The following is a 27,050-nucleotide window of genomic DNA, read 5'->3' as shown; positions in this document are numbered from 1 at the left end:
AGAAGTATCTCCTAATTCCTACTGAACTATTGCTTTCTAACTCAAGAGCTATTCATGAAACTAGGAACTTAGGGCAATACTTCTATTTCCTCATAAACTTTTAGAGAAGACCATAGTTTTGCCTTTTTTACCTATCACGAAAAGTCTCTAACTGAGTTGACTGCCCTTGAATGTTGAATCGTTGTGTTTATGGTAAATATTCCAGCCAAGTCAACAGGGTCCTTCAGGATAAGCAGCTGAGGGTTCTCTGATGATGCATGGCTGGTTTAAGGTGAGGAAGGAAACCTCAAAGGATATTCCTATGAGGAGAGTCATAGAAGTTCCTCTCTCTAGGTTCTGATTCTCTTCTTTGTTCTGCCATAGGAGCAGAGCTGGAGGTTTGGAATCTAGGGTCATCTAAGCCAGCTCAAGAAATATACTCCACAGCTAGAGATTGTCTGTGAGTCCTCCCCCTCCTCTGCGCTGGCTGCCCCTAGGAGAGGAATGGTGTTAGTTGTTGATATTAATGGGGACTGTTGGAGGTCAGCCACCTGAGGGGTAATTTCCATAAGCCCTGATCTCATCTGCATGATCTCATCTCTCTGACTGGTTTTACAATAACTCATACTTGGAACTGCAGTTGTTGATGTGATTTGGGGGCTTGGAGGCACATGGTCCTGTTTTTAGAAATTGGTCCTTCTCCCCACAGAGGCACCTCCTTTAGTGATGATGGGTCCTGAACATTTTCTTTTCTTCTTTCTCCTCTCCTTTCCATCCCTCCCTCCTCTCATCTCCTGCCTTCTCCTTTCCTCCCCTCCTCTGTCACATCAAGTTCACAGTGAAACTCTGCTATCTGGTGGATTTAGTCTTGAATTGGAAATTGAGGGAGAATGTCTTGGACTCTTTTGCTAATTTCCTTTGTAAACACTAGAAAGTTATTCTGCTTCTCTGTGAACTCTGCCTCTGAAAAAGAAAGAGATTATATGATATGTTATTTTCAATGTTTATGAAGACTAAAACATGTTGAAGTGAGCTAAAGTAGTGTTAATAATGCCTATCATTTTTTTTCCTATTCTTACTTGTTTTCTTTTTTGAATATGTAGAACATTAGTATGTTTCTAAAAGTCAAACTTATTCTAAAAGGTATATGTGAAGGGGTATCTCTCCCTCTTGTATCCCTTCTCCCAACTCCTTGTGGGTAACTTCATTTCTAGTTTCTTTTTTCTCTGCTGAAATGAACACATATATATTTTTTCTTATTTCCTCTTTTTCTTACACAAAAGGTAGTATATGATACATGCTATTTTAGACTTTGTCTTTTTCACTTAATAGTGCATCCAGGAAATCACTCTTATAAGTTCAGAGACCTACTCCTCATCTTTTTTTCACAATTGCATAGACTCCACTGAATATGTTCTACAGTTTATTCAGTCAGTCTCCAACTCAGGGGCATGTAGGTAGTTCCAGTGTTTTTTTTTTTTTTTTTTAAGTTTATTTATTTATTTTGATGGAGGGAGGGAAGGAGGGAGGGAAGGAGAGAGAGAAAAAGAGAGAGAGGGAAGTGGGTGGATAGAATGTATGGGGGGGGGCAGAGAGAGAGAGGAGAGAGAGAAAGAATCCCAAACAGGCTTCAGGCTTCTGGCACAGAGCCCAATGGGGCGCTCAAATTCACGAACTGTGAGATCATGACCTGAGCTGAAATCAAGAGTAAGATGCCTAACCAACTGAGCCACCCAGGTGCACCTACTTCCAGTATTTTTGCAATTACAAATAATGCTGCAATGAATAATTTTCTGCACATATTTTTGCATTGTTGGTGGTGTATCTTCAGGGTAGAATCTTAGAAGTGGCATTATTGGGTCAAAAGGTATAGATACTCCCTTACACAGCAGTTGTGCATTCTGAGTTCCCTCTAGCAATGAAAGAGGTACTGGTCTCCTTACAGCCTTCCCCAAGGGAATGAGTGGTCAAACTTTTGAATCTTTGCTAATAGGATGGGTGAAAAATGGTATCTCAATGTAGTTTTAATTTGCATTTCACTTACGAAGTTGAACATTTTCTCATATATTGAGGTCCATCTCTCTCTTTTTTGTGTGTGTGTGAAATTGTTTTTTTCTTTTGTCCCATTTTTTTCTGTAGGATTTTTACTTTTTTTCTCTAAACTTAAAATATACTTTATGTAAATATATGTGTAGATATGTAGTAATCATATATAAAGATATATATGTTAATATTAGGGACATTAGCCATTTATCTGTGTTACATGTTGCAAATATTTTCTTCTAATTCATCATCTTTTAACTTTGCTAATGGTGTGTTTTGCCATGGAAAAGTTTAGAACAATTTTGTGGTTAAATTTGTTAAATATTTTCTTAAAAATTGGATGGTTAGAAAGCCTTATCCTATGCTCATAGTATGGAGTGATACCTATTGTTCATTGAGGGCTTGCCATGTAAAACGTACTGTTCTGAGGACTTTTCATACATTAATCACTGAAAGAGTTCTGTGAGCTAGCAGGAAACAGCAGCTTTGGACACATAAACCTTGGCTATGTCCGGTCATAGAAGTTGGCTAATTTCTGGCTTCAATACCTCCCAGCTGTATGACCTTGCACTTGGCGTGTTCTGAGTTCCAGTGTCATTATCCCTCAAGATGCTACCTCTAGATAGCATCTCCATCATAGGGTTGTTGTGAGAATTAACCTAAGTTAATATCTGAAAGGGCTTTGAACAGTTTCTGACACATAGTGTTGGATAAAGGTTGGATATTTAATTATCGTACTGTAGTATTTCAGTTTTAAATATCAAGATTATAACCCCATTGTTTAAATTAAGCAAAATTCTGACATCACCTAAATGTTGTTTATATTTCTTTTACTAGAGGTGTTAAAGATCACCATGAAACAGTGTCTTGTTTTTTACACTCTTTATCTTATTGTAGCTTAAGTCAGATACTCAGATCTGGGTGTCTTGGGAAAGGCAAGAAGGGAGGGCAGTTTGGGACATGGCAAGAGCAGATTATAATTTTAAACCATTAATGCTCATGTTTTGTTAGTTAAATATGAATAATTCTAGTTATTGATTCTTCTAAAATGTGTTATTCATAAAGTAAACTTTTTTTGTTACTGGAGTTTACGAGGGATTGAATTCAACATTTTATAAATGTTTCTGGTTGCCAGGCTCTATGTGACCATGCTGCAAAGTTCATCCTGTGTGACATCACCTGCCTGTAGTGGAATCTTGGATAAATTACTGCTATTTTAATTTCATTTTTAGCAACTTACTTTGTTGTGGGTTGTTTGGTGAATATTTTAGTGTTTGGCCTATGATTTCTCAGTCACTGGTCTTTGAGACCTGCATGCATTGCTTTGCAAATATGAAACATCTGCCTTATTTGCACTATTTGTTTGCAAATATGAATCATCTGCTTTTATTAAAGCAGCTGCATGAGCCTTAACCCCCTCCTCGATTTACTTGTATAGTGAGACTCCATTACCAATGCTGGGTTCTTTTTTGTTTTTTGTTTTTTTAATTTTTTAAAACGTTTATTTATTTTTGAGAGAGAGAGAGAGAGAGAGAGAGAGAGAGAGAGAGAGAAACCAAAGCTCTCAGTTGTCTGCACAAAGCCCTATGTGGGGCTCAAACTCATGAACCATGAGATCCTGACCTGAGGTGAAAGACACTTAACCGGCTGAAGAACCCAGGCACCCCATGTTTTTTTCTTTCTTTTTTTTTTTTATAATGAGAATTTGGATTGAGGTGGTTGGTACACCAGTTGGTCCTTTGGTTTACCTCAGTTGGCCATGGCCAAAAAATTTTAAAGCAATTCTCTTAGATTATTTAGCAATTTTCCCCTGATATTGTTGGCCTAAAAATTGAAAGTATTTTTACCTTTCATTTTAGCCTTAAACTTTAATTATGATACTTTAGGTACAAACAGTTTTATATGATTAAGCATGGAAACTATTGTAGTCAACACTACAGAGTTAAATAAAACTTGGCCTTTAATTTTGCTTGCTTTAAAATGGCTAGAATTGTTGTCTCTGTTATAGTATTCTTCTGAATTTAATTTGGGGTTATCACAGTTCTTATTTTACACATTCTACTTAAAAAGTGTTGATATTTTAAATCTCTCACAGCACTTAATGTAGAAAGTATTCAATATTAGTTCTTAATTTGATATCTTCTTTCCCATTCTCTGTTCATGTTTCCTCAGTATAGAGGCATGATTAGAAACTCATTCATTTCAAGTTGTGATACATTGATTATCTATTTTTGTGTCTTCAGGTTATCAGAGAGAACTTCTCTATCAGAGGGAAGATGGCTCTTTCAGTGCTTTTGGGAATGATGACCCTTCTGGTAGTACTTGGTAAGTGTTTTACTAACAGAACAAATCTGCCATGAATGGGCTCTCATTAGCCAATTAATTGCCAGTTAATAGCCAATGGGCTCTCAAAATGGCCATGAAATTGACAGATGTGTCCCTGTGTATATAGGCTTGTAGGTTTCTTTTCCTATTGCCTGGCTTTAAAGTAGATTTTCATTTTAAAATATGGTTTTAAAGCAATAATAAGTAAAGTGTTTTTATTTAGAAAAGATAAGTCATACATCCTTTTTTTTGTGGTGAGAAAAACAATAAAAATACTTACAATGATCGTGTCATTGACAAGAAAAACGGGTTAGAAATACTGAGTGATTGTGACATAGTTCTTTTCTTTATTTTTTGAAAGTTTTTTATTAGAGAGAGAGCATTCAAGCAGAGGGAGGGCAGAGGGAGGAGAGAGGCTCCTATACTCCCTCACTCAGTGTGGAGCCTGACACAGGGCTTGATCCCACCATCCTGTGATCATGACCTGAACCATGATCAAGAGTTGGATGCTCAGCTGACTGAGCTACCCAGGTGCCCCAACATAGTTCTTTTCTTAATCAGACATGATCAATACAAATTTTGTGTTAACACAGTCAACGTTGTTTCTTTAAGGTTATTATTATTATTATTATTATTTTTTTTTTTTGCGGAAAACAGTGATAGAATTAAGTAATAAACATCCACGTTTCCTCCAGAATGGAATCTATGTGTGGCTGATTTTGGATGATTACTTTCTCTCCTTGAACTATTGTTAATTCTACATTTCACTCAGAAGAAGATTGACTAACTGTAGCCGTCAGGTTAGACCAGGCACACTGTGGTAACAACCACCCCTTAAATCCCTTAACACGGGTTTTTCTTGCTCAGGCTGCATTTCTTCTTTGGGTCGGCAGGGGGCTCTGTAATCTACTCAACAGCCACCATCTCACCAGGAGGCTCTAGGCTTGCAGCAGCCTGGAAAGAGAAGGCTGGAGTATCCACCACTGGTAATCAGGTGCTTCAACCTGGGTGCAACATTTCTTCTCAGTTTATCATTATCAGAGCTGGTCACATGGCCATTCTTAACTTCAAAAGGGCAAAGAGGTGAATTTCTCTGCATACTCAAAGTAAAATAGAGGACCAGATATTACTGAATATTGGTGATATTTATCACACTAAACATTTCATAGGATGAACCATATCTGCTCCAGATATTCTTTTGGCATGCATCAGGATATAGATCCATAAATAGAAAGGTTTCAGTGTTTTATTGCTTGATGATCTTTTCATCTAAATATTTAGGTGAAATATTGTTCTGTAGCAAGCATTGGCAAACTTTTGCTATAAAGGCTCAGATAGTAAATATGTTAGGCATTGCAGGCCACATAAAGTCTCTGGTGTTTTCTTCCTTCCTTCCTTCCTTCCTTCCTTCCTTCCTTCCTTCCTTCCTTCCTTCCCTTTAAAAACCATGCTCAGGTGGAGGGTGGTGGAAGAGAGGCACACGTAAATAGACCCTGGGCTGGATTTGGCACAAGGACCAGATTTGGCCCAGACAGATTTGGTTCGTAGGCTGTAATGTTCTGACTCCTGTCTCATAGGAGAGAAACTATCCATTTTTGCTAGTTTAACGTACTCTGGTTTGACTGTGAATTATGTATAGTTAATCCATGGCTTTAGGGCTGAGTGAAGTGTGTGGTGGGATCTTCTTTGGTAAATACCTAGAAAAGTCCAAAGATGATAACCTTGGACAATTTCTTCAACTCTCCTGGAGTGTTGAATTCCCAATCTATAAAATAATAAGGCAGGATTAGATGATTTCTAAATTCCTTTCCAAATCTGGTATTTTGTGAGTTGACCTGGAATTTCTTGACCACACTCAAGTGGAAAATGTATCCACCAGCTGGGCTGAGATGTTTATGTTGTTTCTTGGTTGTCTTTCTTACCTTTGTTCTTTCTTTAGTGATCATCCTTTGGTGAATCTTCTGGTAGAAAATATGTTGTTATTGTTGATATTTTCTCGTTCACTGTTAGAGGACTTCATAGAGTGTATTTTATATGTTTTTTCTCCTTTCTCACCTAGGTTGTCAGCTTTTGTTTTAAGATGTTTCCTTGAAGCTGATCCTTACATAGATATTGATGAGAATGTGTTACACAGAACATATACTTGGCTCAAAGGACGTCAGAAATCCAATGGTGAATTTTGGGAGCCAGGAAGAGTGATCCATAGTGAGCTTCAAGGTGGCAATAAAAGTCCAGTGACACTTACAGCTTATATTGTGACTTCTCTCCTGGGCTATAAAAAATATCAGGTATTTAATCTTTAATTTAATAAATGATGGGTGGAAAATCGCAAGGAAGGTAGGTCTTGATGGATCAAATGTGTGTCTGGAAACTTAAAGACTTTTGCAATTGTATATCACTTTTGAGGTCTGAATTTGGACACCTTTGGCTTTGCATTTCTGGCTTTATTTTAGAATCTGAAAATGAAAATATTAACCCACTCTTTCAGAATAACAAAGAGAATTCTAAAAATTTTTTTTGATATAACTTTTTGTACTTGATATTGGTAAGGTAAATCAATACATATTTTATCATTGGAAAGGTTAATTTCTTAGGGGAAAGAAAATTCTTCAGAATTTGGGAATGTATTCTAGCACATTTAGATTGCAAAGGATTTTTTTTAATTTCTAAAATAATATGGAGCAACGACCATGTCTGCTAATTTAGTATATAGTACACCGACACTCTAAAAAGCATGTTAAATAGGCATGGATGTCTGGATGAGAATGTGTATACATGGAAAGTTATGTTAATGAGCTTAATTATGCTCCAGAGCTGTCTCAGTGATTGATGCCTTTATTGCCTTAATGCCAGCTGCATTTCACATGATTGAAAACAGCCATTCTCTGTTGTAAGCTCCTGCCATTTCCCTAGTCCAGTTCTAGGCACATGGAAGATAAACTTTCCCCTAAATTTAGAGCCTTAACACCTGAGATCAGATATGAGTAACATTTTTCTCAAGCTATATTTTGTGCTGTCATCTGAGTTCATGATATTAAATGGTAGAAAAAATTCTATTTTTTATTTCTTATTCCTTCTAGGGAATGGTGCCTATTTACTCATAAAAACTGGAAAGCAGTGTTCTTTTTTTTTTAATTTTTTTTTCTTTTCTTTCCTTCCTTTCTTTCTGTTTTTATTTAAATTCCAGTTACTTAACATACAGTGTAATATTACTTTCAGGTGTAGAATTTAGTGATTCAACACTTCCATACATCACCTGGTGCTCATCACAAGTGTACTGCTTTAGTCCCCATCACCTATTTCACCCATCTCCCCATTCTCCTCCCCTCTGATAACCATCAGTTTGTTCTCTATAGTTAAGAGTCCATTTGCCTCTCCCTCATTTTTACCTCCTTTGTTCATTTTTTTTTTATTTGTTTTGTTTTTTAAATTCCGCATCTGAGTGCAATCCTATGGTATTTGTCTTTCTCTTATTTTGCTTAGCATAATACTTTCTAGCTCCATCCATGTCATTGCAAATGGCAAGATTTAATTCTTTTTTATGGCTGAGTACTATTGCAGTGTGTGTGTGTGTGTGTGTGTGTGTGTGTGTGTGTGTGTGTTTGTATGTGTACTACATCTTCTTTATCCATTCATCAGTTGGTGGACACTGGGGCTGTTTTCATAATTTAACTATTGTAGACAATGCTGCTATAAACATTGGGGTGCATGTATCCCTTCGAATCAGTATTTTTGTATTCTTTGGGTAAGTGCCTAGTAGTGAAATTGCTGGATGGTAGGGTAGTTCTATTTTTAATGTTCTGAGGAAACTCCAGAGTGACTGTACCAGTTTGCATTCCCACCAACAGTGCAAGAGGGTTCCCGTTTCTACATATCCTCGCCAACACCTGCTGTTTCTTGTGTTGTTGATTTTAGTCATTCTGACAGGTGTGAGGTGATATCTCATTGTAGTTCTGATTTACATTTCCCTGATGATGAGTGATGTTGAGCATCTTTTGATTTACCCATTGCCATCTGTATGTCTTCTTTAGAAAACTGTCTATTCATATCTTCTGCCCATTTTTAAAAAGATTTATTTTTTTTATTTTTAAGTAATCGCTACACCCAACATGGGGCTCAAACTCATAGCCCCAAGATCAAGAGGCATATGATCCACTGACCAAGCCAACCAGGTGCCCCTCTTCTGTCCATTTTTTAATAGGATTATTTGCTTTTTGAGTATTGAGTTGTATCATTTCTTTATATATTTTGGATACTAACCCTTTATCAGGTATGTAATCTGCAAATATCTTTTCTCATTCCATAGGTTTGCCTTTTAGTTTTGTTGATTGTTTTCTTTGCTGTGCAGAAGCTTTTTATTTTGATGTATTCCCAATAGTTTATTTTTGCTTTTGTTTCCCTTGCCTTCAGGAGACATACCTAGAAAGAAGTTACTATGGCCAGTGTCAAAGAGGCCTGTGTTCTCTTCTAGGGTTTTATGGTTTCAGGTCTTATATTTAGGTCTTTAATCAATTATGAATTTATTTTTGTGAATGGCGTAAGAAAGTGGTCCAGTTTCATTCTTTTGCATGTTGCTGTCCAGTTTTCCCAACACCATTTGTTGAAGAGACTTTTTCCTATGGGATATTCTTTCCTACTTTATCAAAGATTAATTGACCATGTAGTTGTGAGTTCATTTCTGGATTTTCTATTCTGTTGGTATGTGTGTCTGTTTTTGTGCCACTACCATACTGTTTTGATTACTACAGTTTCATAATATAACTTGAATTCTGGAATTGTGATGCCTTCAAGCTTTGCTTTTGTTTTTCAAGATTGCTTTGGCTATTCAGGGTCTTTTGTGGTTCCATACAAATTTTAGGAGTGTTTGTTCTAGCTCTGTGAAAAATGCTGGTGGTATTTTGAGAGGGATTGTATTAAATGTGTAGATTTCTTTGGGTAGTATAGACATTTTAACAAATGTGTTCTTCCTGTCCCTTAGCATGAAATGTCTTTCCATTTGTTTGTGTCATCTTCAATTTCTTTCATCAGTGTTTTATAGTTTTCAGAGTACAGGTCTTTCACCTCTTTGGTTAGGTTTATTCTTAGATATCTTATTGTTTTTTCTGCAATTATAAATGGGTATGATTCCTGCATTTCTTTTTCAAAAGCAGTGTTATTTTCAAAATGAATAGCAAATATTTAAATGTCAATGATCATCATTGATTCCTATTGCCTAGGACAAAGTTAGGGGCTTAACAGACACTGAAATTATTTTTTGAATAAATGTTTAAAAATACTTTTCATTTAAATGTGTGGTTATGGGTTATTTTGAATAGTAAAATATATGTTTTTTTTTTCTAGCCTAATATTGATGTACAAGAGTCTATCAACTTTTTGGAGTCTGAATTTAATAGAGGAATTTCAGACAATTATACTTTAGCTCTTATAACTTATGCACTGTCATCTGTGGGGAGCCCTAAAGCCAAGGAAGCTTTGAATATGCTGACTTGGAGAGCAGAACAAGAAGGTAATGCATGGGGTCATTTGAGATTGTTAGACTGCTATGCATTATGAAATATATAAATTATGTGAAAAGGTTTTGTAAGCCAGATATGAAGTTGATAACATTTATATCTCCAGAATGTGAAGAGGGGTGCCTGGGTGGCTCAGTGGATTAAGTGTCCAACTTTGGCTCAGGCTATGATCTCATGGTTCGTGAGTTTGAGCCCTGCATCAGGCCCTGTGCTGACAGCTCAGAGCCTGGAGCCTGCTTTGGATTCTGTGTCTCCCTCTCTCTCCGCCCCTCCCCTACTCATGCTCTGTCTCTCTCTGTCTCTCAAAAATAAATAAACGTTAAAAAAATTTGTGAAATGGAAGAAAAATGAAATGCAGATGAGATCAGATGGGTCTGACATGGCTGCTTCTGCTCTCCCTGAGTTTTCTAGAGAATTCGGGGCTTGGTTGTTTCCTTCTTTTAGATATGTTCTGCCCTATGTCAGTTACCTTTTGAGTTCTCTGATACCATTTCTGGTTGGGTGGCCTTCAATGGTCCGTAGGATGTTGGGTTGTGGAGACACTTGGGTTTGAATTCTGGTTCTGCTACTTGCTTTTATAAGCTTCAGTTTCCCTAGATGTAAAATGGGAATAACTCCTAGTAAATGTTCAAAATTTGAATGAATATGCTAACTCATAGAATGCGAATGCCACAAAATGCTGTTAGTGAGTTGGATGACTTTTTGTTTTAATGAACTACAACAGGACAAAAAGTACAGGTGTTGCTACTTCCCAAATGGCCTCTTTGGTCAGGGATCCAGGGAGTGGTGTGGGTGTGTGAGGGAGACAGAGAGAGAGATAGGTAGATAGACAGACAGACAGACACAGAGATGGGGATGGGTGGGCAGAAATAATTTTAGGTAATGTCTACTGATTCAAAGCCCTGTTAATTCAAGAAGGGATAATTGTAGAAAGTGTTTTCCACACTACACTACAGAAAGTGATTTCTAAGAGTGTGAAAAATATTGCATTATTGTTAGCGGTACCTTAAAATGAATTCTTACTATTTTTTTTTTTTTTTGCCTGTTGCAGTGCTGGGGATAGATTATTACACAGAGATGGAAGTCCTTGGTATTCCTTCTCTGCTTGTACAAGTGGTAGTTATTTCACATTCCACCTAAGTGTAATCATCATCTAAAGAGTAATATTTGAAAGGGGTAGGGAGCACCAAGTAAGATGTTCCTCTGGGGGCAGCAGGGATATTTCTAGGAAGATTGTCAAGTTGGCCAGAGTCCTTCATTTTTTCTTGGGGCCTTGGATTTTGAACTTATAACACCAAGTTTCAGATAATGAAAAAAAAGGCGAGGTTTCCTAGAACATTAGAGCTGGTTAATGGCAGATTCCCAGAACAGGGTTCTTTCTAATGTATCCTAAAATATTTTTGGGATGGCCTGGTCAGAAATCTTCTAGAGTATATGTTTTTTCTTATTTATAGCTGTTTAGTCTCGAGCCAAACATGTGGGATTTCTCTTGGGAAATTATTTTCATCAAAACATTCTAAAATATAAGAGGAAAAAGATGAAAATTTAAAAGTTATGATAATTTAGAAAGTGACATATAAGTGAATGTTTGTATGTGTGTCTGTGTTTGTGAATACACATGTATTTGCATGGCATAAATATATACATATATATTTTTATATATAGTCAGGTAGAACTTGGACCATTGTAGGGATATTTAATGGTATAAAATGTAATTTTTGTTCAGTTGGTCAGACTATTATTACTTGTCTTTTGCAGGAGGCATGCAATTCTGGGTGTCTTCAGAGTCTAAACTTTCTGAATCCTGGCAGCCACGCTCCCTGGATATTGAAATTGCAGCCTATGCGCTACTTTCACACTTCCTGCAATATCAGGTTTCTGAGGGAATCCCGATTATGAGGTGGCTAAGCAGGCAAAGGAATAGCTTGGGAGGTTTTGCATCTACCCAGGTGAGTGATGATAGTTTTTAACTTTTTTAATGTTTATTTATTTATTTTGAGAGAGAGTGCACACACACAAGCCTGGGAGGGGCAGAGAGAAGGAGAGACACAATCCCAAGCACTCTGGTGCAGAGCCTGATGTGGGGCTCGAACTCACGAACCATGAAGTCATGACCTGAGCCGAGATCAAGAGTCGGATGCTTAACCGACTGCACCACCCAGGCGCCCCATAGTTTTTAATTTTTTAAACTAATTAATAGTTTAAATATATACGCAATGTTTTTTTTTTTTTCAACGTTTATTTATTTTTGGGACAGAGAGAGACAGAGCATGAACGGGGGAGGGGCAGAGAGAGAGGGAGACACAGAATCGGAAACAGGCTCCAGGCTCTGAGCCATCAGCCCAGAGCCTGACGCGGGGCTCAAACTCCCGGACCGCGAGATCGTGACCTGGCTGAAGTCGGACGCTTAACTGACTGCGCCACCCAGGCGCCCCAACGTAATGTTTTAAAGGAAGTATATGATTGCTTTTTTCATGACTTCATAAAATTGGCAATTAAAAAATTTGGTACCTTAAGTCAAAGGTCTGAGTTACTCATTTTAATTTTTTCTCATCACTGATATAAACAACGTATCTGATATGTATATGGAATAAATTAGCTCCCCATTATGTTGGTCATCTTTCATCTATGGTAACTGATACAGTAGATACTCAGCTTCAATCAGCGGATATTTTCCACACCTCTCCTGTACTGTAGGTCAAGGACATTCAAAAATGAATAAAGGAGAGCTCCACTCTCAAGGAAGGTGGATGAATGCATAGTGGGTGTCCTAAACATTACTAAATTTACTCTTTGGTGACCTTGATATATACTTACATGCACACATATTGTTCTTTCCTCAACAGGACACCATTGTGGCCTTGAAGGCCCTATCTGAATTTGCAGCTCTAATGAACACAGAAAGTACAAACGTCCAAGTGACTGTGATGGGGCCCAGTTCACCAAGTCCTATAAAGTTTCAGATTGACAGACAGAACCGCTTTCTTCTCCAGATGGCAGAGGTATGGACAAGGGGGTGGTTATTTAAAATTCCATGTGGATGATTCCTTATGCTGGAATGCTATTTTATTTCCATTCTATCGACTTCAACAAAGACTTGTTTCTAGAGCCTTGTAAAGGGACTGGGGGGAAGGAGTGTCCTCCGTTGGTTGAACTGCTGAGCTGGGGAAGAAAGGAGGGGATGGGAACTTTGGAAAGATTTGGAAAAGGAGGAACCATGGGCTCTATCATATTGGGAAAAGAATGAACACACCTGTTGAGTTCCTATTCTTTGCAGGCACTGTGCCAGATTTCTTTACATGTGCTATTGCATTTACTTCTCAAACTGACACTAAGAAAGTAAGTACTTTCATCCCCACCATGCACATGATAAAACTGAAGCTGAGACAGAGGTTAAGTAACTTGTTTAAGATTATGTTGCTAGTAATAGTAGAGCTAGGGTTTGAACCCATGATTTCAGGCCATGTTCTTTTTTAGCTAGACCACATGTCCTCTTAGGAGAATTGATAGAGCCAGTAGTAGGATTCTTCCTTTGAAACGTTAATAAAGGACTATTCTAGACCCTAACTTTATTCCTGTGGTTAACCTTGTGGGAAGTTGAGAGTGAGGGATGAAAGTGCTAACTTCAAGGCTGAAAAATGAGGAAGAGGAATAGTGATAGAAGAGAAGGAATAGTGTTAATCATAATCAATGATCATGTGCCACTGGGTTCGTGGGAAGGCCAGAAGATTAGGTGCTGACTAAGGGACACTGGAGGAGGGAGATGACCTTTGTTTCTTGTCTTTCCTGCTTCAGAAGGGCAGCCCTGACTATGGCACTGATGTGCCCTCCCAAAGGGCAAAGGTGAGGGTGTGTGGAGAGTGTCCCTTCATCTGTCTTCACCTCTCTTCTCTGATGAGCCCATAGCTTTTGATATGTGAGACTGTGCAAAATTCTTAGAGCTTTTCACAGATGGCATACACTCCTAGTGAGGGATAACACTGATCTCTTGTGCTACCTGGAAGGACCTAGATATGGAATATTAACCTTATTCACCTTTTTTCCACCTTTATTCAGCTTTCAGTGGTACAGCCAACTGCAGTTAATATTTCCGCAAGTGGTTTTGGATTTGCGATTTGTCAGGTATGTAACAATGTTTATTTTTGTTTAGTTAAATATGGCTTGTTTTAATAATTTTGGGGGGTACTGCTAAATCTTTAACTTAATGTATAAAATTCTTGAGGATTTATTTCTGTGGACTTAGGCAAGACAGATCACTCTCTTTAATAAAAAGTATTAGAGATGTTACTAGTAGTCAGTTGACAGTAACCAAATGGATTGATAACCTTGGAAAAATATTTCTTGAGTATCATATGCTTTTTGAAGTTAGGATTAATTCTTCCAATGTGATTCATGTGACTTGTTGGGAACTCCCAACTTTCACTTTTTTTGTGAAAATACAGCTCAGAAATTCTAATGCTGGGAGAGTTTCTACTATGACTTGATAAATAAATACATTTTAAATTTTACCTATAACTTTTTAATATCCATTTAAAAACATAAAGGTCAACATGATATTATAAGGAATTGACTTGAAGATAGGAAATGTGTCCTTTTAATGGAAAATCTTATACAATAGTAAATAAAACAATTAGAGCATGATACGTTTAGTGCTTTGTTATAAGAATAAAATCCAACGAAACTTACCCTTAATGGTGCAATAGGGCTAGAATAAAATCAAAATAGTATGTAAAATCCTGAATCGAATAGTTATTATAGTAAATAATACATTGAAAATTACAGGGACTTGACATAATCTTTAAAAAAATTTTTTTTCATGTTCATTTATTTTTGGGAGAGAGAGAGAGAGGCAGAGCATGAGTGCAGGAGGAGCAGAGAAAAAGGGAGACACAGAATCTGAAGGAGGCTCCAGGCTCCGAGCTGTCAGCACAGAGTCTGATGTGGGGCTCGAACTCATGAACCATGAGATCATGACCTGAGCCATTAACCAACTGAGCCACCCACATGCCCCGGGACTTGACATAATCTTACTGGAAACCAAAAACAATATGTGATGGGACCAAAAATGGTTATGTGTTTGGTTAGAATATACAAACCAAACAAACCCTGAAAGAGTTACTGAGAAAGTTAAAAAATGGCTATGATAGAGGAAAGTTACTTTTCCAAAAAACCATACAAGTATTCTAGTTGAAAGGACAGATATACTAACTAAGGAGGGCAGATAGAATTATTTCTAAGCGATTCTAAGATTATTTTGTATGATATTCAAAACATAGTAGTAAATGTTTTTTAAAAATCAAGGAAAAATGATCACAGTTAAAAGGAATAGTATCCAACAAAAAGGATAGAAAAAGAAAAGGGTGAATAATTTATATTTGTCTTTACTAACAAAGGCCATGTGAAAATTCTCATTCCCAAGCTGTCTTTTAATGCAAATAGCAAATCTAAAAGTAAATACAAAGGCTATTTTGGGTATAATTGAAAAACTATATGTACTTAAATCACCAAATTGGTCGGAATTGATTCTTGATAAACCAAATGTAGACGAATTACTGAAGCCAAATGAGTTTTACTTGAGTTTTGAAGGAACACAGCAGTAAATGTGGTACCTACTGGAGTGCCTGGGTGGCTCAGTCGGTTAAGCATCTGACTTCAGCCCAGGTCACGATCTCGTGGTTTGTGGGTTCAAGCCCCACATCAGGTTCTGTGCTGACAGCTCAGAGCCTGGACCCTGATTCAGATTCTGTGTCTCCTTCTCTCTCTGCCCCTCCTTTGCTCATGCTCTGTCTCTCAAAAATGAATAAATTGTTAAAAAAAAAAATGGTACCTGCTGGTCAGAACACTCACTATTCCAAATCTGTATCAACATGCAGAAATCTTATAGGCACTTCTCATGAAGGAGAAACAAATTGCAAAAATGTTGGTCACCCAGAAATAGTTACTGAGATTTCTTTTAGTTGATATTTTTGTAAGCACTCTGGATACAGAAAAGCAAAGAAACTTCTCAGGTTTGCAGTAAGTGTTAACCTCTTTGAAGTACTAAAATGCTAAACCCTTGGAAATAAACTGCAAGACATCTCAAAGTTTTCTGAATGGGCAGTTGAGCTTTTTGTAGGTCAAACATTAACCCTAATACTACGTTGTAGATGAGTATTAATTATGATCCAGAGGACACATTTTGTAGTTCTTGTTTGTTTCCTGATGACGTTGGTCTCTAATGACAATTGCATGCCACTGGAACAAGGATGATGGAAATAACAGAGACCGTCTCTCCAATTTTATGAAACCATTCTTCAGCTCCTCTAAGAATATTCTAAAATTTTAATTGTGGTTCCAGAAAGAGTTAGAGAATATCCAGAGTGAGATAACCAGAATGATCAAGGGAATGAAGGATTATATGAGCTAGGTGTAGCAGAATAAAAAGTTGTAGTTCTTAGGTTTGAAAGAGGAAGGCTTAGAAAGAATATTTTTGAAGTGTGAAAATCAGGGGCACTTGGGTGGCTCAGTCAGTCAGTGAAGTGTCTGACTCTTGGTTTCGGCTCAGGTCATGATCTCACAGTTCATGGGTTCAAGACCCATGTCAGGCTCCAGTGCTGACAGTGCAGAGCCTGCTTGAGATTCTCTATCTCTCCCTGTCTCTCTGCTCTTCCCCTACTCACACATGTGCTCATGCTCCACCCCCCCAAAAGTAAAGAAATAAAATTTAAAAAAATTTGAAGTGTGAAAATCTACAGTGGGTACTAGGTGTTTAGTTCTGAGGGTGTGTGTGTGTGTGTGTGTGTGTGTGTGTGTGTGTGTGTCAGATTTAAGTATAAGAAAATACATTACATAGCAACAATAAGGCTTATGAATTGTGGTATCAAAAAAGGGGAAGAGGTACAAAATTGCAATAGGTTCCAATTCAACTTGGCATGAGGCAGGTGTAGGAAATTTTGAGTGTATTCCAGAGCTTCTGATCTTAGGAACTCTTTGGGGAAAAAAATAACAACAAAAACAAACAAAAAAAACAACAAAAAACAAAACTTGCCCTTACACTTGCCCAGTGTCCCCACAGTACCTTTCACACTAGTGGTAGGCACAGAGTATTCGCTGAAAAAGACCAAATTGTCTTGAAATTCATCATTTATTTTATCATCTTTGAAAAATGTTATATGGTCAAAAAGAATGCTGAGTAATTGAGCAGGTTTCTGTTCAACCAGGGCTCTTGAATGTTTTATTTTTGATTTATTTTACTGAGAGTTTCTAAGGTTCCCATTTGTGAAAAATGACACCAGTTGGGCAGCAGAACTTAGGAGTTAGCGGATGCTCTCAAGAGGAGATAGGCAGTAGTATTGCTTCTTTTCCTAAAGGGAATGTTCTACATTCTTTGGAAGGAAGAAAAGCCATACCCATAATATCGTGAAGGTCTATACTTGTTTTGGAGTATTAGCTAACAATTCCCTCAATTTTAAAAATCATTGCTTATAAGCTTTTATAACACTTGTTAATAATAGTACTTTTTTAGCTAGTAAAACTAGCTTTTTCCTTGATTGAAGATTACAGTTCTAGTTGGGTTTATCCCAAAGAGAATCATTACCTGATATTTACAATACATAATGGTGGGAATATATTGCTAATGATTTATTACTAGTTTAGTATTTATGTTAATTTATTATTTATTGCAGCTTAATGTTATTTATAATGTGAAAGATTTGGGTTCCTCCAGAAGACGAAGATCTGTTCAAGACCAAGAAGCCTTTGATTTAGATGTTGCTGTCAAAGACAATAAGGATGATATAAATCACTTGAATTTGAATGTGTGTACAAGGTTGGTATCTGTTTAAGTCCTTTCTCTTAAAAAAATAGATTTGAAGGTTTTATTATATATATGTAGTTAGCTAACTATACCAATATAAGGAGTTACATTTAACAAAGATTTTAGTTATGATTACACTTCCAATTACAAATTAGAAATTCTGTTTAATTCTATTTAAGTATTTTTCAATGTGTCCAAAATTGTTTACAAGTTTTCCTTGTATTCATAACAAATCTGAATAGAAAATGTTAATAAAATGTAGGTCTAATTTAAGAAACCTTTAAATGAACCAATCATGTTTAAACTCTAATATCATTTATTTCTTGGCAGTTAGTAATTTTCTGTCAAATAATTATTCCAGTTTCATATTTAACCTTTAGTGTTATGCTTTTATCCCAAGACTTCATAAGAATATGCAAATTTAATGAAGAGAATGGGGTTTTTAGACACAGTGGAAATCTTCCAGTTTAGAAGGTCCTCACCTTGGATAAATAGGCACTTTTAGCTTCTAGGAGTACTTAATAAGGCGATTCTTAAATTTGTTCTGTATCCAAAGCATCTGAAGATCTTGTCAAAAGGAAAAGGGGTTCCCACTCACAGACTTCACAGATTCAGAGTCTGTGAGCTGCCTTCTTCAGCTTTCTTGGTCATTCTAATGCACACACAAGTTTGAGAGCAAATCCTTTAGAAGGTTCTTGAATCAAGAGACTTTACAGTTTCTTCCTTGTCAGTCCTCTTACCTCTGCATGATTTGATGTAATGTGGGGAGTTACTGTAAAGATGCATTGACATTGAGGAGCTGCTGTTTGCTCTTTTTAAATACCCCATAGTGATCTGGTTGAGCTTAGCTTGTTGTTGGGCTGGTGTGGTACTGAGCTGGCAGATGCTCTTCAGAGTCATCTCTGAGTATTTCCCCTGGTGGCCAACCTTTTTAGCCATTTCTTGTTGAATCCAGTCTCCTTCGTTACTGCTACTAGAAACTGAAGAAAATGAAAAATGGAATTCATCTGGAATCACCCCTAAAACACAGAGTTGCCCATGGAAGGGGCATCCAGATTGAACCTGTTATAATCTACAGGCACAAGGCTGATACATTGCAGGCATACTAGTACAGATATACTATCTTTGGGCCTTCATGTTCATGATTTTGGTATAAATGTCACATGTGTTTGCCCCTTTCCTTCCCTTACTGGGCATTTTGGACCAGCAGGAGGGGGATATCAGAATTTCTTCAGTGACTTCCTTTTAGCTAAGAAGAAAGTTATTCCTTGCAAAGCTTGTGATTGGGTTCTTCCCCGGAAGAGCAGCATCAAGTTATTATTATTATTGTAAGTAGTAATAACCTACACTTATCACAAATTTACATGCCAGGCATTATACCAGGCACTTTTACATGCATCTCATTTAATCTTTACAATAACTCTATAAAGCAAGTGGTATTATTAACCCTGCTTTTCTCATTCATTCACTCACCATTTATTCATTCTTCATTCATTCATTCATTCATTCATTCAGTAAATATCATTTGAATCTCCATTATGTGCCAAACACAGTGTCAGATGTTGGAATATAATGGTGATTTAAAAAAGACACAGGCCCTGTCTTCATGGAATTTACTGTTTGGAGGGGAGACAGAAATTAATAAAAATAAATCTTCTAAGTAAGTTTAAAATTCTGGTTTTGAAATGGGCAAAGCAGCATAGTCTTTGGAGCTGTGAGAGTGATTTTACCTTTTAGGGAGGTCAATTGAAGAAACAGATGAGGAAAATTAGGTGAAACTAAGATTCAGATCATGATGGGGCCTTTTTACTTATAAGAGCTCATGAAAGGATGCAGAATTCCAGATCTTAACTTATCATCAGGAATCAGAGGGACAATAGACTTTGATAGATAGAGGATATCCCTCCCTCCCCACCCCGCCCCGCCTTTGGGCCTTTGGGGAGAAACTGGAGAAGGGAACTGTTTTCATGTGAAAGTAGGGGTTGGTCTTATAAAAAGGATTTGGATGCTGCTACTAGTCTTCTGAGAAAAATATGATACAAAATACAAATATTTTCAATGAAAATTTTCAGTGGCATTTAATGGAAAGAAAAACTGGTATTTCAGGCACTTGATTCCCATCAGTAGGGCCCAAGCCCTTACTCATCTCAGATAAATTTTTCTGTGTATGGCATGGTAATTTAACAAGTTCTGTCCTGGGCCAGTAGAAAGACCAGGTCAACCAAGGCACTTTTGATGGTGTGCTGAAAGTCATCGTATTTAAGCAGACTGGCCATTCTTCTCATCTTTAATGTCTGCTCAAATACAAACACCTCTAGCTGCAATGCACTTATTGGTTTTCAATAGCATCTCTTCTGGCTGCGTGCATCGCTCCACAGATGGTTTCACTTGTTTGGGGTCGCTGAGCCAGCTGTCGTCAGCAGTTGTAACTGTATGGCTTTTCCATCAGTCATGTTTGGCAGCCGTCTGTTTGCTGCTCTAAAAAGCAAGATTCTCTACCAGCCCTTCTGGCTTTTGCCATCTGAAAGGACAACAGGAACTCACTTAACAATGATCCTTTCATGTTGGAGACAAACTCCTTTCCATAACCACATTGGGCTCTTTCTGCTCCAAACAAAAGAGCTCTTGCCACCTATTCATTTTAGAAAACTATTTATTTTAAAGGAGACAAAACGTTGTTGGTGCCCGGATCCTTTGATGCTCACATTGTGTACAACAGGATGAGAGAACAATGTAGTGTAACAAAACTTTCCGAGGCTTGTAATTCTCGCCAGGTGGCCAAAGAAAACACAAAATGTGCTCCAAGTATGTGGGAGAACAAAGAGAAGGACTCTCCCTACTGGTCTTCTTTTTCTAAAACCAGATGAAGAGAAGATTGCTTAAGACTTGGCAGTGGTCTACTGTTAAGTGGTCAAGTTTTCAGTTTCTTTTTCAGCTCCTGGCTTTCAGCTAGAAAGCTTAGTGCTGTCAAATTCTGAGAAAATGAAAAATGTAATTCAGTTTGGAATCACCCCTAGAACACAGAGTTGCCCATGGAAAGGGCATCCAGGTTGAACTTGTTATGATCTACAGGCACAAGGCTGATACATGGCAGGCATTTCATGACAAATGAACACATTTTTAAATTATTATTCCTCATATCGTTGAAAATTACAGAATTTCATACCTGTAAGGAAAGGATTATGGGTTTTACAACTTTCTCTAGTGATTTTTACTTCAACTAAACAGTAAATATTTGGAATAGTGCTTGGCAGTTTTAATTTTTATCTAAAGATAGTTTGCCAACGGCTTTAGGTTTTTCCTAAAGGGTTTTCTTCCTTCCATCCTTTCTCTTTGTTTTAGGTTTTTGGGCCCAGCTAGAAGTGGCATGGCCCTTATGGAAGTGAACCTGCTCAGTGGTTTTACCGTGCCTTCAGATGCAATTCCTCTGGGTGAGACGGTGAAGAAAGTGGAACACGATCATGGAAAACTCAACCTATATTTAGATTCTGTAAGTAGTAAAATGCAAGTTTTGTATAGGCGACAAGGCTGCCATGTATTGTGTTTGAAAGTCTGCCTGCTCTGTGCGTGGTTCCTTTGTCATTATTTGAGCTTTCTGTGTCCCCGAATGACTCTGACATGGCAACCACATATTTGTCTCCACTCAACAGGCATCACTATAAAATCGATTTAAAGTGAATACTGTTACTGACGAGCCTGATGAAAAGTCTCTCTAGCTAAATCATTATTTCATGCCACATGTAAACTTTGTAGAAATTGTCACATTGTAATTTCAAAAATTCAGTCCTGATCCCAATTTGAGAACCCCTCTGCCTCAGGGAATTGCTAAAATTATCAGTTTCAGTGCTGATGATGAAAGCTTTAATTATGAGTTTTAAAATGCTTCCATGAAGCTTTTAATAAATCCCAAAGGGATTAACATTCCTGCATCGAATATATACATGCTTACATCCTAGAAGAATATTCTCAGAGGTTTGATCTTAACGCAAATTATTATATAATTTTCATATATTCTTCTCATTGTTGTATGAAAATTACTGATCCAAGAATAAGGTGTATAAAATATGTGAGAGAAATGTAAGAATTCAAGAATGTATTTGTATTCAAAACTGCTGGCATGTAATTTATTCTTTTCTTGTCACATCTACATGAAACTCAGGTTGAAATGCAATTGAGTTTAAGTATTCTTACGATATCATGTTTTGAGGAGGGAATACCTACCTGCATCTCTTCTTCCAGTTTTGCCAAGTATGAATCAGTAATACATTGCTTTGGCAATATATATACACATTAAAAAAGCCAGTTCTCATTTGTTCATAAACAACTTCATAAACAACTCTGGTTAAAACCCTGTTAAAACTCATCCAAAGTCTCTAGCTTCTTTTTCTGTTCAGGGATTTTCATATCTTACATCCTGTTTGAAAAGCATGGCTTGATTTGGGACGTGAAAAATAAGTTTGTTTTTTTGTTTTTTTTTAAAAAAATTTTTTTTTCAACGTTTATTTATTTTTGGGACAGAGAGAGACAGAGCATGAACGGGGGAGGGGCAGAGAGAGAGGGAGACACAGAATCGGAAACAGGCTCCAGGCTCTGAACCATCAGCCCAGAGCCTGACGCGGGGCTCGAACTCCCGGACCGCGAGATCGTGACCTGGCTGAAGTCGGACGCTTAACCGACTGCGCCACCCAGGCACCCCTGTGAAAAATAAGTTTAAGGTTTTCATTTAATAATGTAATTGATTTTGGTGTTTGTCTCATATCTGTGATGTACTTGTTTAATGGTTATCTTAATTTGAGTGTCCGGTATGTTCTGACTGATTAATTGACTTTTCTATTGGCACGTAATGGAATATTTGAAGGAACTTATCAATTTCAGACTCCTTTAATAATATTGGTTGCCAAATTGGCATAAACTGCCCTTCCAGGAGGCAAGGAGTTGGCCTTTTGTACGACATGTCAGTTTTTGGTTGTGGGGCGCACAACCCCCACCTGCAGTTACCTCACTTACTGGTGAGATTGCTCCCCTGAGCTGAGGGCAATTCTTCAGAGAAGGGGGCTGCTGTGATCCATTAGCAGTAACCTAGGGGGTGTGTTGCCTAGACAGGGATTGGGTGAGGCACCAGGGCCCAGGAGCATGCATCCTTGGATTTACTGCTTAACCCCTCTGATTCTCAGTATCCCTTTTGGTGAAATAGAAATGTGAACAATACCTATCTTGTAAGAATTGTTTCATGAGTTAAGTGAGGCAATTTATGTAACGTGCTTATTACCATAGTACTTGGCACCCAGAAATCCTCTCTAAATGTTAGTTTCTGTTTCTTAAGATGATAAGAAAAAGAAGTGTCTTGCTTTGTCACGAACACATAGTCTGTCACCCCCTTAAGAGTCTTTTGTATTTTCAAGGTAAATGAAACCCAGTTTTGTGTTGATATTCCTGCTGTGAGAAACTTTAAAGTTTCAAATACGCAAGATGCTTTGGTGTCCATAGTGGATTACTATGAACCAAGTAAGTGTGTTTTAGATTTCCTAATATTTTAGAAGGGAAGCAAGCATTCATTCACGTATTCATGCATTTATTTGAAGTGGCCACCTATTTTGTGTGTGTGTGTGCGGGTGGTTGTTGGGGAGAGTGTGGGAGGTGGAGTGCGGGAGGTGAGTTTTCCATTTAAATGAAGACAACTGATAGTTTACAAAAGTCACATGATCCCGTTTAGCCAATGAATATTAAAAAGTGATGTTTTTGCTCATAATTTTAGGTGTTTCCTCATGTTCTAGGTTTTAACTCACAATTACAAAATTTACAAAGAAAAACTGAAATAACCAAGAGCCCAGTTATGTGTGGTTTCCAAGGTTTTGCTTCTGTTCCAAGCAACCCTTTCATCTGTTTCCTGTTTTAAAATGGGATTTCTTCAGGAGAGAACATGAGCCTCCTTTGCAATATAAAATCCTGGGATGGGTTTAGCTGTTTCTTCATTGAGGAAGTCTGTTGTTTTGCTAACATTTATACTAATATTATATCAGATTTTTTTAGCATATCAAGAAAAATATAGTCTATTTGGAAAATAACTTGAGCTTCTTTGGTTTTACTGGTAAGTCGTTACTTTAGAAAATGTTGAAAATGTAGGATGTGAAAGTAGAGATCTGGTTCGTAGATCACCCGGATTAGTTAGGGCTACTCTACACCCAGTCACAGAGTGACGTTTTGTGAGTGTGTGATCTCTGTAATTGTAATAAGTCTTATTCTGAGTGAGCCCTCCTGATGGCTCAGAATCCTTAGAACGCATGAGATTTGTGGACATTTTCAAGTGTTAAGTACTTGTAGATAATTACACTCTAACGTCAAATGAACTTGTTCACATCATTAGTAGTGTTCAGTGGAGTATCATTGAAGACTACGGTTAAGAACACCAGTTCTTTTTCCTTCTAAGTCAAAAAGCCGGTTCTTCTCATCTTTCACCCCCTGGTAGAGTTGGGGAAGAGCGTTTGCCCAGGTTCTTGTGGGACATTCTGGGGAGACACTGATGGCAGTACTTCTTTTCTGGTGGGAAGGTGGGATCCACTGCTGAGATTCAATGGTTTTGCCTAGTTACCCAACTTTGTAATTTAAAGTCGTTGCAAAATTCTCCAATGGATGTTTCTTCAGTGAATGGAGAATATTTCAAACATTTAAGAAACAAAAAACATTCGGTCTACGTACAGTTTTTTGTGAAAGGCAACTTATTTATGAGGGTGACATTCTCAAGTGAAAATATGGGAAAGGTCAGAAATAATAGAAACCTACCATCCCATTTTTGAAGAACCTAAAATTAAAAATATACAATATTAAAAACATTAAAAATGTAACAGTATTAAAAATCATGAATAAATTTAAAAATGGAACGTGGTTTTAAAAACGATAAAAATAAAAATCATTTATGTTGTATAGTAAGTTTACTTTAGTGCTGTAGGAACTTTAGTTTTTTTCTGTTAATATTAGCTTGTACTATAAACTTTACCCAAGTTGAATAGTTTCTAGATACTATATGCTCAATGTTTTATTTATTTATTTTCAAATGTTATTTTTAAGTAATCTCTACACCCAATGTGGGGCTTAACCTCACAACTCTGAGATCAAGAGTCACATGCTCTACTGACTGAGCCAGCCAGGCGCCCCTAAGGTCAACATTTTAAAACATTGAAATGCATTACCTAGGCAGGCTTCTCTTCATCTGTTTGTGTTTTTCAGTGAAGCCCACGGTAAATCTCTTTTCAGTAGTCCTAATGATTAGAGCTTCGCTTGAATGCATAGAAAATGACACCCTAAAATAAACTCTCCTGGAGGTTAAACAATTCTCAGTTTAAAGTCTTCCCTGTTCCAGTAAGAGAGTCAAGTGTACTTGGGATCATGACGTGCAGCTGCAGTCTGTTTTCTGTCTCCGTGCTGGCCAGCTGCTGGTGGTGGACACAGTGCACGGAAGGCATTGTTTCTCTCTTGGATTTGGTTAGCAGTTTGGGCCCCTCCTTAGCATTTCAGTTGTTTCTTGTAAAGAAAATAAAATTATGCGAAGAATGGAAAACTCAGGACAGTGTATCGAAGTGCTCTTAAGTTTTGGCAGAGTAAATGTTTCTAAACAAGGGATCTGTGTAAACTGATGTCTGCCTCTGCACAGGGAGACGAGCGGTGAGGAGTTACAACTCCGAAGCGAAGCTGTCTTCTTGTGACCTCTGTGGGGACATTCGCGGATGCGGTCCTTGTGAGAACGGAGCTGCGGCCTCCCTTTGTCGCCCTTCAGAAATTTTTGTGCTCTGTCTCATGCTTCTGTTTTCTTTGCACCAGTGGCTGTGATTTGTTCTTTAAGGACTCCATGTAACATTGACATTTCCAATCACATATGATTGTCTTGTTTTCGTGATCAAGTATTGCTTCTGACTATTTTTGAAAAATAATTTTTTCTTTTTATGGGGTTGGGGGGGATGGTGCACAGTAGGTCCTAGTATGTATAGCTGCACAGACGTCTTCATTTGACTTCTGTGTAGAACAAAAAATCAGAGTTATTGCAGTTGTATGTCTTTATTTCCCCCTCTTAAAAATAGTTAAGGAGTTTTTCATGGAGGTGTTGTCTTCTCCAGAATAAATGTGTTATTTTAGATTATTCTTTTTATTTTCTAGAGGAAATGCTAGGTTCTTAAGCATTATTGTACACCAGTGTTGGCTTTTGCATTAAAGACAGATGTCTGGGAACTGGGAGAAAACAACCAGAAAGAGGAGCTTTCTCTGTTCCCGTCCAGCATCCACTCTACCCTCTGCCCACTCCACCCCCAGTGGTCCCGGTATATCCTTTTTGATTGGATATCACTTCTTTCTTTTTAAAATGTAGGGGGGCAGAATTTTTCTTTTTAAGAAAAGTGATGTTTTTTCACTCCAGTTGTAATCTCATCCCCCAACCTTTACCCTTCCTTTTTTTCTTCTGGAGAGAAGGAGAGAGAGAATGTGTTTTCCTGTGCTTTGCAGTCTGGTTCAGAGCTTGAGGAGTGTACAGAAACTGCTCCAAGGGGTTCTGGGTGCACTGCCCTCCCCTCTCACTTCCTCAGCCTCCCACACTGGGTCTGTTTCAGGGATGAGAGTCAGAGGGCATAGCAGTATGTGCCCTCGGTGATCTAGACTAGAAGATCCTAGACTAGAAGACACAGCTCTGTTAGTAATGGGGCATAATTAGCCAGGGTACAACAAGATCCTGTATGAGACGCAGCAGGCTGGCCTCCCTGTGGTCTGGGAAAGAAGCTGGGGCTTGACAAAGGACAAGAGACGTGAACATGACTGTTGACCTCAAGTATGGTCAGGTGTTGCCCAGGGTCCTGTAGAAGCTCTTCTAGATTCAGGTGTCTGACTGTCAGACGGCCGGCCAGCTGTCTAGTGACATGTAATGTTTATGTGAATCTTTAAGATTTTTGAACTTTGAGCACCTGGATAATTGATTACCCTGTATTCTGAAAGATAATATTCATTTATCTGGGTGAAAATTTTAAAGAAAATTTCTTTCTTTCCACCTCCTTCCTTTTTTTCCTTTCTTTTTTTTCTTTTTCTCCTTTCTTGCTTCCTTCTTTCTTCCTTTCCTTCCTTCTTCCTTTCATTTTTCCTTCTAAATATATTGAAATATTTTAGATATATATAAAAAATAAAGATCTCTTCTAAATCTAAGAAATGGTTTACTTTTGCTCCTTAATTCCATGGCATTTCTCTCAAGTGAACCTGAGAAAAATAATTGCCATGGGTTTCAAAAGTCTTCATTACAACATTTTCAACTGTCTAAAAATAAATCCATCGAAAATAAAGTATGCAAATATATCTTTTAAAGTTAATTTTTCAAACTTTTTTTTATCTTAGTGAATTTTAAGAAATTGTAGTCGGTGTTCAAG

The 27,050-nt window shown here is 37.6% G+C and overlaps 1 protein-coding gene across 3 annotated transcripts in view; it reads left to right on the top strand.

Moving 5' to 3' along the window:
- The window catches only part of CD109 (CD109 molecule), a 130,633-nt gene extending 104,910 nt beyond the window's left edge, over positions 1–25,723 (top strand). For 2 of the 3 annotated variants that reach the window (XM_047102643.1, XM_047102641.1), the window contains 10 exons: positions 4,266–4,347; positions 6,407–6,635; positions 9,688–9,853; positions 11,619–11,809; positions 12,707–12,862; positions 13,917–13,982; positions 17,525–17,667; positions 20,998–21,145; positions 23,058–23,160; positions 25,304–25,723. In XM_047102643.1, the coding sequence (XP_046958599.1) occupies positions 4,266–4,347; positions 6,407–6,635; positions 9,688–9,853; positions 11,619–11,809; positions 12,707–12,862; positions 13,917–13,982; positions 17,525–17,667; positions 20,998–21,145; positions 23,058–23,160; positions 25,304–25,479 (1,460 nt within the window). In that variant the 3' untranslated portion in view covers positions 25,480–25,723. Of the gene's footprint in view, positions 1–4,265; positions 4,348–6,406; positions 6,636–9,687; positions 9,854–11,618; positions 11,810–12,706; positions 12,863–13,915; positions 13,983–17,524; positions 17,668–20,997; positions 21,146–23,057; positions 23,161–25,303 lie in introns of all 3 variants that reach the window. The other variant, XM_047102642.1, reaches the window with a different exon arrangement.
- The last annotated feature ends 1,327 nt before the right edge of the window (positions 25,724–27,050 follow it).

Source organism: Lynx rufus, unplaced genomic scaffold, assembly GCF_022079265.1.
Source record: "Lynx rufus isolate CCGP_SWC_20201006 ecotype Redwood Valley unplaced genomic scaffold, mLynRuf1.p SCAF_6, whole genome shotgun sequence".
NCBI classification, from domain to species: domain Eukaryota; kingdom Metazoa; phylum Chordata; class Mammalia; order Carnivora; family Felidae; genus Lynx; species Lynx rufus.
This window is presented reverse-complemented; position numbering and strand designations above follow the sequence as displayed.